Raw genomic sequence first — 15,520 nt, 5'->3', positions numbered from 1 at the left:
AACCATGTTTGTCTCTTGCACTTCTCTATTCCCATCTCCTATAATAGTATTTGGTATGTAGTAGATGCTGAATAGACATTTGCTGTATTAATGTACACATGATCTATTCTTTCATATTATAACTAATCATGTTTTAAGTTTTGTTCCAAAATCATCTTTCTTTACAATTGGTAGGAAAAATGAAAACAAAAATCTATAATAGAACAAAACATTATGGTGAACATTTTGAAGGTTTCTATAATTCCAACTCTTTTCCTAAAAAACAAAATAAAATGAACTCCAACCTTTATCACTGAACAGTAAAATAGGATCAAAACTAAAACCTCTGGTATCAGCAAATTTCCCCCCTTCTCTTTTCCAAGACAATAGCTATAATCTTACGTGCTGAAGATTCAATTATATTAACTCTTCAGAGAGTTACTGACAACAAGATAATTTCTGTTTTCTTCCTTCACAGTAGAAACAAATTGACAAAATTAGCATGTATGTGAATTGAGAGATTTCTATAACTGATATGAAAATGAATAGTCTGGGCAACATTTTTTTTCTATTTTTCATCCCCTTAAGATGGATAATAATCATGATCAATTTTTATCACAAAATAATTTTATAAGAACTATAGTATGCTATTATTATGTAAAATTCGTATTTATATTATAAAAGAAAACTGTTATTTTCCTGCATCTTTTGCTTTGTGGTGAATGTAAAACTTATTCTAACTTCTAGAGATTATTTATTTATTTATTATGACTAAAAATAATTCAGTCATGGAATATGTAAGTGAGGAATATACAATAAAATGAATTATAAAAAACAGAGGTTAGTCTCTGAATTATAATAAAGTGATAGGAGAAAACTATTACTAAAAAGGAATCCTAAAGAGAATTTAATTTTTTTAAAATAGGTTTCATTACCATATATAAACTAATTTTCAAAGAATATCTTGTAAAATATTCTTTCATGACATCTCCCTGGACAAAGAGAAGTTTTATATACAGTAAGCATTATTCCCTTATCATCAACTTAATCAAATATAGTTTCAAATAAGAAGTAAGTAGATTATGCCAAATATTCAGTTGTTATTTTCCAGAGAATACGTTATATCATAGAAAAAAACATTGTAATGGATGCAGGTCATTGGCTGACAGAAGCCATTCATCTCAAAATGGTGACAGTTAACATCTGTCTCAATGTATCCACTGCCAATAAAGTACTGGAAAAATCACAGTGAACAACTATTTATCCTAAAGTGATAAATATAATAATGGGCCCAAACACAAATTTACTTACAGCATCATCTTAACAATGGGGTATATGAATTCCTAACCTGACCATATTTAACATTCTTCACATTTTCAGTTGGATATCCAAGAGCGTGATTTGTTCAGGTAAAACTACTTCACATGAACTGAGATGGGCTGAGGGAGCAAACACTGAGCATGGCTTTGAAAACAGATGGAGTGGCAGATGGGACTGCAGACTGGGTTCACTTGATCTGTGTTAAACAACTTTACTACCCAGTAAGACGGGGCTCAAATCTTACAAAAACCTTATAAAGTTCGTTCCTTTAGTTCAGAGATGCTTTTCCCCACCCTAAAAATAAATATGATTTATATCTTAAACTTTGTTCCTTTTAATTACCTGTGTGATAAATTATTTAACTCAAGTATATTTTCTTACTCATTTTTGGAACAGATGGTAGGAGAGCATATGCCTAGTGGAATAAAATGTACATGGATTAATTGTCTAAAAATTGTAAAATTAATTACCTTCCTTCATTGATGAGTTCAATAAATGCAAGTCCTGCATTCTTCTGAATAGAATTCTGCCATTCCTAAAGGAAAAACCAAACCAAATATTAGAAAAATGAGCATGTAAACAAAAGTAACATCTGGTTTAAGGATCATATTGATGTTGTTAACAACTTCCATGTTACATCATTTCTAAATCTTTTAAAAATATTTCTAACAAATGTTAAAATATTTTGTAAGAAATCGAAAATTTAAAAGTAGCTCTGTATCACTTAGTTCAGAAGGTGCGTTTGAATTTGAATTCCCAGTAAATCTCAGGCTTGACGTGGATTGAGAAAGTGAGACACAGGTTACAGAAGGCTCTCAGCACAAAGCCTCCTTCCAAAAGAAATAAAATAATTAGTCATGCAACTATACAAGCACTAGAATCATTTGGGAAAGAAAATATTAGCCCTGAATATAGAGATTTTTCACTGAGGCTGCAAAACAAAAAATCAGAATTATATACAAGAGATTTAAATTGATTTGGAAATTAAATGTTCTAGTTACACATGCATTCCAAGTGACTGAAAACTACGTAGGAAAAAGGGTTACAAATGAATTCTTTTGAATTTGCAAAAAAAAGGGGGGGGAGAAAATAATATTAAAACTATATCCAAGTGAAACCTCTCTTTGCTAATCTAGTTTAGAAAATATTTGTTCATTTGGCAGTTCCACAGTGTCATCATTATAAATTTGTGATTGTTATATAGTGTTTTGGATTAGGAAAGTATATTGCTTATTTTGTACTCTTCCAATGGCATATTTAGAATATGCCTTAGCCATTTTTTTAGCCATTTTTTAAGGGGTATTGGTTTATTTTAGTGATTTCAATTTTTTGCTTTTTTATATACCTGGTAAATTGCATTTTGATTAAAAATCACATCCCTTTCAATTGTACTATAAATAAATGCCTCCTTAATACATTTTATACAAAATCCCTATTGATCTCTCACATCACTCATCTATAGGTAATTTTTCTCCACGAGAAAAGTTGCTAAGTTGCTACACACCGAGGTAGTCAGCTGACTTGCCACAAATTCACCTTCACAAAAAACAGTCTCTATGTCAACCCTTCCCTTTACTCTTGATCACATTGCCTTTTTAAAGCTTTTGCATACATACTGGGAATAAATGTGGTCCCCAAAAGTAGGTACTTGGGTTTGTAAATATTTTCTGCTCAAAGTAAATCTGTGAAGAATTATAGAAGAATGCATCATGAATCTATGTTTCCCCAGAAGGGAGAATCAACAACTTGGGAAAAGAGATGTGGAAGCCTGGAGTCAGTAATGATCTTACGAAGGCCTAAATGGTTCTATGGTTTGCTAAATGGTTTTAGCAAAGCCACTTTTAGCTATCATATATAATCTTTAATGAAAATTCATCTAAATGACAAGATCACTATAGCATTTTACAGTGCTTATTAAAACTTTAAAATCATTTCTTTGGAAATAATTACAGCAAACTCTTTTTCCTATATTTTAATAAAATGGTTTCTATTATCATCCTTTTATATATTTTGTATCTTCCCATATATTTATTGCAAACCAATATCCCACAAAATGTGCAAATTTCTCAGGAAAACTTGATATTTATTGTGATACTAGCTTCGAGAGAAAACTGACTCTTATTTAACAAGAACCATGACACTCTGAAGAATAAATTCCTACAGACAACTTCTTAAACATGATTTCCTTTATAATACTGTTTGTACACCAATGCTCTTTTATCAGCAGAAACTTTAACATGCATAGGATTTTTCAAGAAGATATTTCAAAGTACATATTCAGGTACTACATATGCATCCCAAATTATACCGTGTCTAAAAGATCATAGAGTAAAATGTTTTAAAAACTGCTCAGATCAAAGATCAAACAAAAGATACCTGTGAGGTGCCTCAGCCCACGAGATGCTAATTTGCTATCTTTGATAAAGGAACGGCAGAAATAACTCTGATTCAAGTCAAGGACATTAGAGTTTAAAGGATGAGAAAGCCAATGAAAGTGTATGACTGCAAAACTTCATTCAAGAATATATGTTTTAGAATGATTTGTCATTTTTGAGCAAGAGGAAACAGTAGAAGATCGTTTTATATGCCTTTCTAGAAGAAAAACAGTAAGGGCCTATACTGCACTGGTATTTTGAATAGGGAAATGGAAATTAAGAGACAATACAAAGAAAAGATGTCAGGACTGGATGAGAAATTGGATTTAAGGGCTAAAGTAAAAAAGTGGAACAATATAGAGTTTAAGTTTTTAGCATGAATGATAGAAAGAATGGTAATATTACTATGCAAATAAGGGTACACATTTAAGGAAAATCATAGGGTTGTCTTTTATTTTATTAACACATAATGTATTATTTGTTTCAGGGGTACAGGCCTGTGATTCATCAGTCTTACACAATTCACAGCACTCACCATAGCACATACCCTCCCTCTTGTTCATCACCAAGCCACTCCATCCCTCCCACCCCTAGGGTTGTCTTAAGCTCATATTTGTTGGATTTAGAGTGATGATGGTATATCAAAATGGAATGTGGAATTTGGAATTATTTGCACAAAAATATTGATTAAGGCAAACCATCAGGCAAAAGTCTCTAAAGATGAAATGAGCACTGGGTGTTACAGGCAACTGATGAATCTCTAAATTCTACCTCTGAAACTAATAATATACTATATGTTAAGTAAATTGAATTTAAATAAAAATTGTTCAAAAAAGAAGAAGAAACACAAGGAGGATGAAAAGACCTAGGTTTGGATGAATTTTGGGAATCATTCACATTTTTAAGATTAGGAAAAGAAGCTGAAAATAGGCATAAAAAGAGATCTAACAAAATTTAAGAATAGCAGCAAAGTATTATAGTGCCATTTAAAAGAAAATAGTTCACTTATTACACAGGCTTAACAAAACAAAAACATACAAATAAAACCCTTTGATCATTAACATTCTCTTTTTTAATGAGTAAGGATTTAAGTTTTACTGCATGTGAACTATAAAACACAAAATATGGTAAAGCACAAAGTGCATGAAACATACATTGAAAAGCACAAAAAAACAAAAAAGATGCCTTCCAAGGGAGGGGACAGAAAGCTAAAGCCATACCGGCTGTAGCTCAGAACTGGCAGAGGAGCTGATGCCTGAGCTGGCTCTGGGTCTGGAGCTGCCCATCTCTGATGCTGGTGGTGGATCTGGGAACGGAATTGGCACTAGATGTGTAGCTAGATCAGCTCTAGAGATGATGCCGAATCTGGCTGTATCTCAGACTGCAATGTTAGAGGCGGTTGTGGAACTGACTCTAGCTCTGGGCTGACTTCATGTATGTTGCCAGACCTGATACGAAAACTGGTGATGGAGAGGACTCTGGTCTGGAGCTGATAGTGTCTCTAGGGCTAGAACTGGAGTTGGAGCTGCCACTAAGTCTGGAGCTGGTACGAGAGCTCCTGCTGGGGTTGGCTGTAGCTCTGCAGCTAGCCCTAGCACTATTTCTGGAGCTAGTGCAGAAGGTGGCTCTAACTCCAGAGTTGCTGGTAGGATGAGTTCTGGACTTGGCCCTGGCTCTGCAGGTGCTGCTGAAGCAAGTACTGCCCATTAATGATGGAACTTCCTCTATCCCTGGAGCTGGCTCTAGCTCTGCTCTGTAGCTGGTCTGGAGCTGATTTTAGCTCCAGAGCTGGCACTGCTTTCAGCTCTGGAGATGGAGGAGGTCCCAGAGCTGTGTGAAGCTCTAGAGCTTGTTCAAGAGCTGGCCCAAGGTGCTGCAGCTGGTGCCAGAGCTGGCATAAGAGCTGCTGCCTACACTACTAATATCACTTTTGAAGTCATTAGCTAGAGTTGGCAACCTGACATGAAAGACGCAGACCAAGACAAGAGTACAGAAGAGATACTGGGAACAGCAACAACAACACAACAAAAAAGGAAACCTGGAAAATGAGAGATAGTGAAACAACAGGAAAAAAAAATCTGTAATTACATGGTTGAGATACGTGAAGACACTGCAAACATCAAAAAAAAAAAAAAAAAAAAAAAAGCAAGCAAGCAAGCAAGCAAGCTTAAAAGACAAAGTCACAAGCATCTCCCAAAACTATAGAAGAAAAGATAAGGTGCCAACAAAAAGATAGAGGGATGAAACAACAGTACAACAACAAAAATAAAGAAATAAGGAAATAGAGGATCTCCAACAGAAAGGCCATATACATTGAGTAGGAACTGTAGAAAGAGTGAATGGGGAAGAGAGAATGGGGAACACGGAAGAGAAGAAATGATCAAATAAATTTAAAACTGTTCCCAGAAATGAAATATCTGACTTAAAACCCCTAGCAAACCACATTATCATAAAATTCTCCTTAACATGAGGGTCAAGGAAAAGGCTAACAACAACAAAAAAAGTTTGTACAAAGAATCAAGAAGAAGAATGAAACTTAACTTCTCAACAGTAAAGCTAGAAAAGAGAAGAAAAGGAAACACTGCTTGCATGGTTATGGAGAACGTAGCACTCAGAACACAATATCCACACCAACTATCAATAACATCCGAAGATAGACTAGTTTCAGACATGCATAAACATTTGTTTTTCATCCATTCTCTTTCCAGAACCTAGTGATGGTGTACTCTGCCAAAACGAGGGTGTGTCTCCCACAGGAGAGACAAGATGATGTTGTGACAGTTACTGAACCTCAGGGGCTTAAACAACAAAGATGTATTTCTTGCTCAAGCTCCATGTCCATTGCGGGTATTCCCCTCTATATCCTCATCAGCCTCACTCTGGGAGCCAGACAGACAACGCAGCCACTGTCTGGAACGCTGTCGGCTGCCAAGGTGGAAATAGATCATTTTTATCAGATTACAGAGAGTAAAAAATTTTGAATGACAACTTATCATAGCCATATATATAGTTTTGACTTCAGAGTTGTTTTTTGGGTAAGCAGGCAAATAGTTTGCTAATGATAATATAATGCTATTGACAGGCTTTGTTATTTGAGTTCAACTTCTTCCTCAGAAAGGCTGAAGTGAGAATTGTTCTTTTCTCAAAATTCTTATCTAAATCAGAGCTCACAAAAGAGACTCTACCTTGTTTTTCTGTCACCTCTCATTTTCTTTCCTCAGGCAGAAATAGGCATCAAATAGTTAAGTGATACAGAATTTTAAAATAACATAAACTGAAATAACGATTTTCCAAAATGGAGTTCAACATTCGCTAGCTTAAAAGTATTTTTCTGTATGTCTCTAAACCTCAATTTACTCTTTTTATGTTTTATGTATGCACTATATGATTAGATCTTAGGTACTGCATCTGTGAAGGAGAAGCCACATTTTATTCATCTCTAGTAACTAAATAGCCAGAAGAAACAAATGATGTAATTTCTACAATGACTATACTACAGCATTAAGCAACAAGAGGTCAATTCTCTTAGGTGAGTGACATTGGATGGAAAACAAAGAAAAAAAATCCTATGAATAAGATTTAAGAAATATTGTATTCCCCAGTATCTATTTTCTAGCGTCTATTGATAGTTATTTGCTATCCAAAGTTGAGTACTTTCTTCCTTATGATAGAAGTCTACTGGGTTGCACATTAACATGTTATGAATGGGAATAGAGTAATTTTGCAGGCTTTGACTTAAGTAAGGGTCAAAGTGGATTCCACCTAATGTTAAATGAGTATAATTCAAGTTTTGAAGGTTTTCAAAATTCCCAAAAAAACTGTAACAACCAATATGCATAATTTCAATTTATCAAGTCAATTTCAGTTAACCACATTAACAACCAAGGTCACAAAAATGCTACCAATTGTCTTTCTTTAAGATGACTTAAGGTTTTCAATTTTCAAATTGTGGTATGAGATAAAAAAAAGTCCGAGGCAGGAGATAAACAAAGTCCCAGGATATACACAATAATCTCTCTGGCATCTGAGGGGAAAAAAAGTCAAGTAATTTAATTCAAAATTATGAGTAATATAGGAAAAATACAGTACAATTTAAAATATGAATTTTAAAACAGGAGAACAAATAATGTTCATGCTTACAGTGAGCTGCATTGGGTACAGTTACGTCCCCTTTCCCTCCTTCCAACTATGCTCCATTCCAAGGGGCTGCTTCAGTAGAAGAGTTGGAAAAGTAACGACCTAAGCCATAGTAATAGCACTAGAACTACAGATTTTAAGTATGTTTGCATCAGCAATTGTCTGGGATTTAGAGACTTCAGTCTCTCCTGGTTTTGGTGAATTTTAAACAAACAGATTTCATAAGGCAATGAAGAAAACACAATTTTTTCTTCCAACTACTTAGAAAAACTAAATGAGAGAGAGAAAAGGGGATAACAAATATTCCGCACAAGATGAAGTATATTTTCCCTCTCAGAAAATGTCAGGATCGAATGTGTTTTTAAAACTTACATAATAATTTCTGAGTGACAGTTGTAAAAGCACAAATTATTTAGGCATCCCTATTTGAAAATTCCAAACTCAGAAAAATATGGTCCCCAGTACAGAATAGTAAATAAAAACACAGGCGTGCAAAGAAAAAAACTGGAATGTGAAGGGAAAAGTATCCTATAGGAAAACTATAGCTTGTAACAACAGTTTATGTTGGCAAGACAATAAATCTTTTTTTGAGCGGGGAGCAGGGTGAGGAGCAGAGGGAGAGGGAGAAGCAGACTCTCGGCTGAGCAGGGAGCCTGATGCAGAGCTCTGTCCCAGGACCCTGGGATCATGACCTGAGCTGGAGGCAGAAGCTTAATCGAATGTGTCACCCAGGCACCCTGACAAAGCAATAAATCTTCAAGTGTTTAAAAGAAATGATTATTTTAAAACTTTGGAAATGGGATCAATCCTAAATCATTATTTTCTCAATGCCTAATACTTTCATTAGTCAGAAAACAGTCCATCTGAAATATAATTCTTTATATTTTGTAGTGATTTACTCATATATATGTCTCCCCACTAGAACATAAATTGGTTAATGAAAGGAAGGATCTTATTTTATTTAACTATAAATACCTATTAAGTAGCAAGTGTCTGGCATACTGTACAGACTCAATGTATTTTTGTTACTGAACTGAATTTAATCCTCCCAAATCAAGGTTATCACTTAAATCTATGGTTCTTAATCTGGCTGAAGAATCAATAGGGGAATTCTTAAAAAGTACCAATCGTAACAGAATAATCTCTAAGGATAGGGCCCAGGCAGAGAATAATTTAGTCATGAGGTGATGTATATATTTTCTTTCAAGTTGATCGATTATTTAAGTTTCCTTTCTAAATTAGTGTATTACTGCATCATAATTACATAATTTACATCATAATCATTGAAGTATCCACATCTCTAAACTAACATCATTATGAAGGTCTTTTTCAGCTCTGACACGGCATTTTATTCCCATGAGTGGTATTTTTGTAAGACTGAAAGTGTTAACTTATTGTGACTGTGTAAAAGAAATGTGAGTAATGAATGAGGCTAGGCGATGATCATATTCTTTTATGTTGGATGCACATTTGATTTTGTATTTCAAAAAGTGGGTTTTTAAAAAAGATTTATTTATTGAGAGACAGAGAGACAGCGAGAGGAAAGAGACAGAGAGAGTGTGTCCAAGTGCAAGGGGCAGAGGTAGAGTGATAGAATCCCAGGCAGACTCCATGCTGAGCAAGAAGCCTGACGTGGGGCTCAATCTCATGGCCCTGAGATCACGACCTGAGCCAAAACCAAGAGTTGGACACTTAAGTGATTCAGCCACCCAGACACCCCAAAAAGTGTTTCTTAAATGTACACTACCATGAAACTGGGATTCTAGGAGTTTCAAAAGAATAATTAGGTAAAATATTGAAAGGATGACAAGAAAAGTACTTGCATAGAAAGGAACTAAGTGTTGCAGTTGCTAACGTATGAACTACATTGAGAGTTGATAAATGGGATATGGCTGGACAGGGAAGACACTTTAATCACTGTCTTAGCTTTCCAACAATTCCCTCTGACAGGTAGACTTAGAGAAATTACTTAAAACAAGGGAAATGGATACATGAGAACGTACACAGAGGGATAATAACTTATTGTTATTTCAACAAAGACAATCTTTGACAATGTCAGGAAAAAAGTGTACTTTAAAATTATGTCTACATATGATTCCAGAAAGTCTTCTGACATTTAAGAAAGCACACACACACAAACACACACATGCACTCATTCAACTCCTGGGGGGAAACAAAAAGAACATCTATAAGAAAAGGTGTAAATTAAATATGGGCATCAAATTTTTGTCTTCATGGGAAACATACTAAACTGGGTTTGAATGCCTGCAGAGAGCTGCCAAGTCTTTAGACAGTTTTGTCATAATTTTTTACCTCTTCTGTATGGATGCATAAAATTTCCTCAAGATGAAGGACTTTTTCAGAGAAATGGATATCAAGTTAAGGATCCTTTGAAACTAAACACTTTGAAGACAAATAGGTTCCAGAAGGATGACAATGAAATCCCTATGTTCTCTTCAACAATCACTTCATGGTAGTTAGATGACCTAGTACAAATCTCAGACACAGGACATAATTTTTTTTTCCCACCAGTTTTTCCTCATCTACGTCAGCTCAGTGCATATTTCTCTTTCCCTTTAGCTTTGTATACAATTATGTAAACCAACTGAATGTCCTTCAAGACTCAATTCATCTCAAAATCTTTGAAAATATAGAAAATACTTCAAGGTAAAAAAGGGAGGTTAAATTGAGATCTTGTCTTCAGGAACTCCAGAACTGATTTTTACTTTCTATATCCTTAATGTCTATTTATCATTCATGGCCATTAAAAGAGGTTGGCAAGTTCCTCAAAAATTTTTCTAGTGAATGTTCATTATAACTGGCACGCTTATTAATTCTCTGCAGTAAGAGAAATTAGTAAGTACAAGGATCAAAGTAAAAATGTACTATATATAGAGAGAACTATATATATGTCATGTTTTCAATGTATACCAAAATAAAGTAATGAAAATAAATATTCAAGTATTCAACATATCATCTGTTCTTATTTGTTTGTTTAAGATTTTATTTATTTATTTGACAGACAAGTAGGCAGAGAGAGAGAGAAGAGGAGGCAGGCTCCCTGCTGAGCAGAGAGCCTGATGCAGGGCTCAATCCCAGGACCCTGGGATCATGACCTGAGCTGAAGGCAGAGGCTTTAAACCATTGAGCCACCCAGACACCCTTTCATTGCTTATTTTTGCAAACATCTTACTAAAAGCATTATAGGTAAAATTGGATATAAAAAATGAATAATCAATAGCAAAGAGATCATTAATATGAAGGCCAACCACAGAAAAATCATTAGGTAATATGGAAATATATCTAGTGGGTTACTAAAATTGGTGTATCATATAAACAGAGGTTTCCCTGGATCCAACAGATCACTAATTATATAAATATATATAACACTTTTTATTACAAATATTCATATGTGTGTGTATATGTACATATACATATACACATAAACATATACTTGTATTTGTATTTCTAATGAAAAATAATCTAGGTTGTTTTACAAGATACTTTTAAACAGCTTTTTTTCTATAACTGTGAATACATACAATAAACAAGCAAATTATATGCTATGTTAAGTTGTTGAGGATACTTCTTCCTTGGTGAGAAAACATCTGCTACTAGAAATGATCAGAAAAACATCAAGAAACAACTTTATTAAATATGAAAATAGAGGCAATGTTTAATATTTTCTATTTAGGTAGGAAAACAGTAAAAGCTAGGATAGAATTTAAAAAAATTTTTTTTAATGATTTTATTTATTTATTTGACAGAGAGAGAGCGAGAGAGCACAAGCAGGGGAGCTTCAGAGGGAGAGGGAGAAGCAAGCTCCCCGCTGAGCAGGGACCACCCCCCACCCCATGTGGGACTTGTTCTCAGGACCCTGAGATCATGACCCGAGCCGAAGGCAAATGCCTAACCAACTGAGCCACCCAAGTGCCCCAAGAACAGGATTTAAAAAAGAAAAAAAATTCAAATTTGTGCCTTTTTAATTAAAAAATTATAAATTTAAATTAAAAACTAAAAACAAATATGCAACATTTAAAATATTAGGGTTTATCTCATTCAAATATGCAGTTTAAGATTTAATGCTAATGTGGTTTTAAAGGACTTCAGTTTACTAGAACAATAACTTTTAAAACTTGAAAATAAAACAAATCCTGTACTGGTCTGTAATCAATGAAAGAACAGGACTATCTTTCTCTAATTTCCATGATTTATCATGGAAAAGGTATTTACTTCTGTTCAACAAAATTCGTTTCTGGAGAGCATACCACACGTTTGAGTCATGACTGATGTACAAATATTTTAAGTTACACTGTACTGTTAATATTACTCTTTTGATGATCTTTGAGTGTCATATTTTTTTAGGGCTAAGAATTAGTGTATCAGTAGATTGATTCTCAAAACACAATAACTTAAGAAAAGTATACAGTAAAATATAAATATAAAGGAAATTATACCATTAGCTTAAGAGCTCCAGACTGTATTTAACTATGGCATAAAAATGCTGGGTATTATTAAGCTACTACGCAAGTTTAGCTTCTCAAAAACTGTTCATATATAATCTAATGATACAACAGACATTTGATATTTCTCAAGATGTACATCCTAAGACCTTTGTACTTAGTCATGTTTTGAGACGACCACCAAGGCCTATACTATAACCCACAATAAAAGATCATTATAAAAACTGCCTTATTTTCAAGAATAAATAGAAAATAACCATGTTGCTTTGAGCTGTTGATGCTTTGTTGCTGCTTGGCTAATTCATTCCCACATACCAAATTTGTAGCACACACAGTCTCAATGCTTTGGTAAAATAATAAATCACACTATTCCAGTCATCTATGTTACCACTTAGGAACAGAAGGAACTTTCAGTGTTAAATCCTGAATGCTAAGATCCTGTCTTGCATCACTGGCATAAAACAGAATTATGTACAGTTACATTAAATATTTTATATTTATTCATGAATAATCATGTAGCAATAGGTGTATAAGCCAGTATAAGAATGTTAGTGTTGCAGACACTTAGATTTCATCATTTTTAGCCCACTGCAAGAATCTTTGACACACAATTAGCTGATTTTTGCTTGGACAACTACAATATTCTGGGATTCTGGAAAAGCTTATTCTACTTTTGGACTATACTAATATTAAACAACAAAAAGCACAGATATTTATATATGAAAGGGAGAGCTGTGGTGACCAAGACAGCATCTATTACTCACATGTGGCTATTACAAGTACATGAAATGCAGCTAGTAGGAACTGATATGAGTTCTAGTAAAAAGTATATACCTGGTTAATTTTAAATAATTGATAAACTTGTGTGGTGTTTGGACTTCTGAACAATGAATTGTAAAACTGGCTCCCTCAAGGGACTGTTACTTGTGAGTAAAATTGTGTTTGTCATTATAATTAACACAAGCTAGTAACAAGGTCATCAAACCAATTTAAAAACAATAAAAAAAAAGCACGTGGGTGGCTCAGATGGTTAAGCGTCTGCTTTTGCTCAGGTTATGGTCCTGGGGTTCTGGAATCGAGTCCTGCATCAGGTTCCCTGTTCAATGGGGAGCCTCCTTCTCCTTCTACCTCTCTCTCTATATATATCTCTCTCTATTTCTCATGAATAAATAAATAAAATCTTTTAAAAAATAAAATAAAAAAATAAAAACAATAAAAAAGTGTCCACAAGTGTGCGTGTATGTATGTTCACACACACACATCTATCTGATTTGAAAGACTTATTATAAAAAACAAGGATATAAAATCTCAACTATTTTTATATTAATGACATGTTGAAATGATACTTAGGCTAAATAAAATATATTAAAATTAATCTCATCTGTGTCTTTTTTAACCTTTCTAAATGTGGTGATTAGAAAATTCTAAATTGTACATGACTCACATTTCATTTTTTCAAACAATACCGCTATAGAGTATCAATTGGGAAAGCAATTTGTAAACCACTGCTGTTACAAGAACAATTTCCACTTATACTAATAACAAAAGAAATAACTTTGCATTTATGTGTAGAAACATAGTTTGAAAGAATATTTATTCAATGACTAATTGTTATTACTCCTGAGTAATGAAAATATGAGGTAAGGGCAAATTTTATATAACCTTCTACTATTCTAAAATTGTTTTTCCTTTAATGTACAGGAAATACTCTTGAATTAAATATCATCTTGGGCATATACACTTAAATGATTTTCAACAAGGGTACCAAGACGATTCAATGGAAAAGAATGGTCTCTTCAACAAATGGTGATGGGAAAATTGGATATCCACATCCAAAAGTATGAACTTAGATCCTTACTTGGATCATATATAAGAAATAACTCAAAATGGATCAAAAACCCAAATTTAGAAAATAAAACTATTAGAAGAAAATATAGTGGAAAGTCTGCATGAACTCAGATTTGGCCAAGGGTTCAAAAATATGATACCAAAAGTACAAGCAACAATAACAACAAAAATAAACAAACTGGACATCACTGAAATAAAAAAAAATCGTGTGTCAAAAATCACTATCAAGACAATGAAAATAACCTAGAGAAGAGAAGAAATATTTGCAAATCATAGACTTGATAAAGATTTTATATCCAGAATAAAAAACACATAAAACCCAACAAAGAAAAAAGAAAACCAAACTCAATTAGAAAATGGAAATGGATGTGAATAGACATTTCTCCAAAGGGGATACAAAATTTGCCAATAGATGCATGCAAAGATGCTCAACATCATTAGTCATTAGGGAAATTAAAATCAAAACCACATGAAGTACCACTTTCCACTCACCAGGATGACGATAATTAAACAAAACAACATATTAAAACAACAACAACAAAAAAGAGAAAATAATAAGAGCTGGAGCAGATATGGAAATATTGGAACCCTTGTTCATTCCTCATGGAAGTATAAAATGTGCAGCCATCATGGAAAACTGGGAGTATCTCAAAAAGCGAAACAGAATTATCACAATACCCCAGCAATTCTACTCCTAGGTATATGTTTAAAAGAAGTGAAAATAGGAACTCAAAGAGATACTCGGACACCAATGCTAATACAGCAGCATTATTCACAACAGTAAGAAGGGGTAAACAACCCATGTATCCATCAAAATGTAGGTACTATACATAGAAGGGAACATCTTTCAACCATCAAAAAATGAAGTTCTGATGCATGTTACAACATGGATGAACCTTGAAAATATTACACTGAGTGAAATAAACTAGACACAAAAGGACAAATATAATTCCACTTATATAAAATATCGAGAATAGGCAAATCAATGATATAAAAAATAGATTAGAGGTACCAGAATCTGGGGGAATGAGATATGGGGAATTGCTGCATAGTGGGTACAGAGTTATTGTTTGGGGTATTGAAAATTCTTGGACACAAATAATGGTAATGGCTATACAGCACTGTGAATATAGTTAATGCCATTTAATTGCATGCTTAAAAATGATTAAAAAGCACATTTTATGTTATGTATGTTTTAGCACAATATAAGTATATATATCAAATCATCCTGGGGACTGTGTTTTCTCTTTAGTCATGCATTAGCTTAATAAGTAATAATACATATACTATGTGTTGGACCATCTGCTAGGTGTGGGTGACATAATGGTGAATGGAAAAATACAATGAACTTTGTTATAGTATAAATTTGCAGTGTAACTGACATGGATAACATCCATA

The 15,520-nt window shown here is 33.7% G+C and overlaps 1 protein-coding gene across 5 annotated transcripts in view; it reads right to left on the bottom strand.

The window, feature by feature from the left end:
* Window positions 1-15,520, bottom strand: part of LOC111158523 (neurobeachin) — a 672,328-nt gene that overhangs the window by 331,853 nt on the left and 324,955 nt on the right. For all 5 annotated transcript variants that reach the window (XM_022520602.1, XM_022520603.1, XM_022520605.1 and 2 more), the window contains one exon: window positions 1,770-1,834. In XM_022520602.1, coding sequence (XP_022376310.1) covers window positions 1,770-1,834 — 65 coding nt within the window. The remainder of the gene's footprint in view (window positions 1-1,769; window positions 1,835-15,520) is intronic.

Source organism: Enhydra lutris, unplaced genomic scaffold, assembly GCF_002288905.1.
Source record: "Enhydra lutris kenyoni isolate GAN:26980312 unplaced genomic scaffold, ASM228890v2 scaffoldscaffold60, whole genome shotgun sequence".
Lineage (NCBI taxonomy): Eukaryota > Metazoa > Chordata > Mammalia > Carnivora > Mustelidae > Enhydra > Enhydra lutris.
This window is presented reverse-complemented; position numbering and strand designations above follow the sequence as displayed.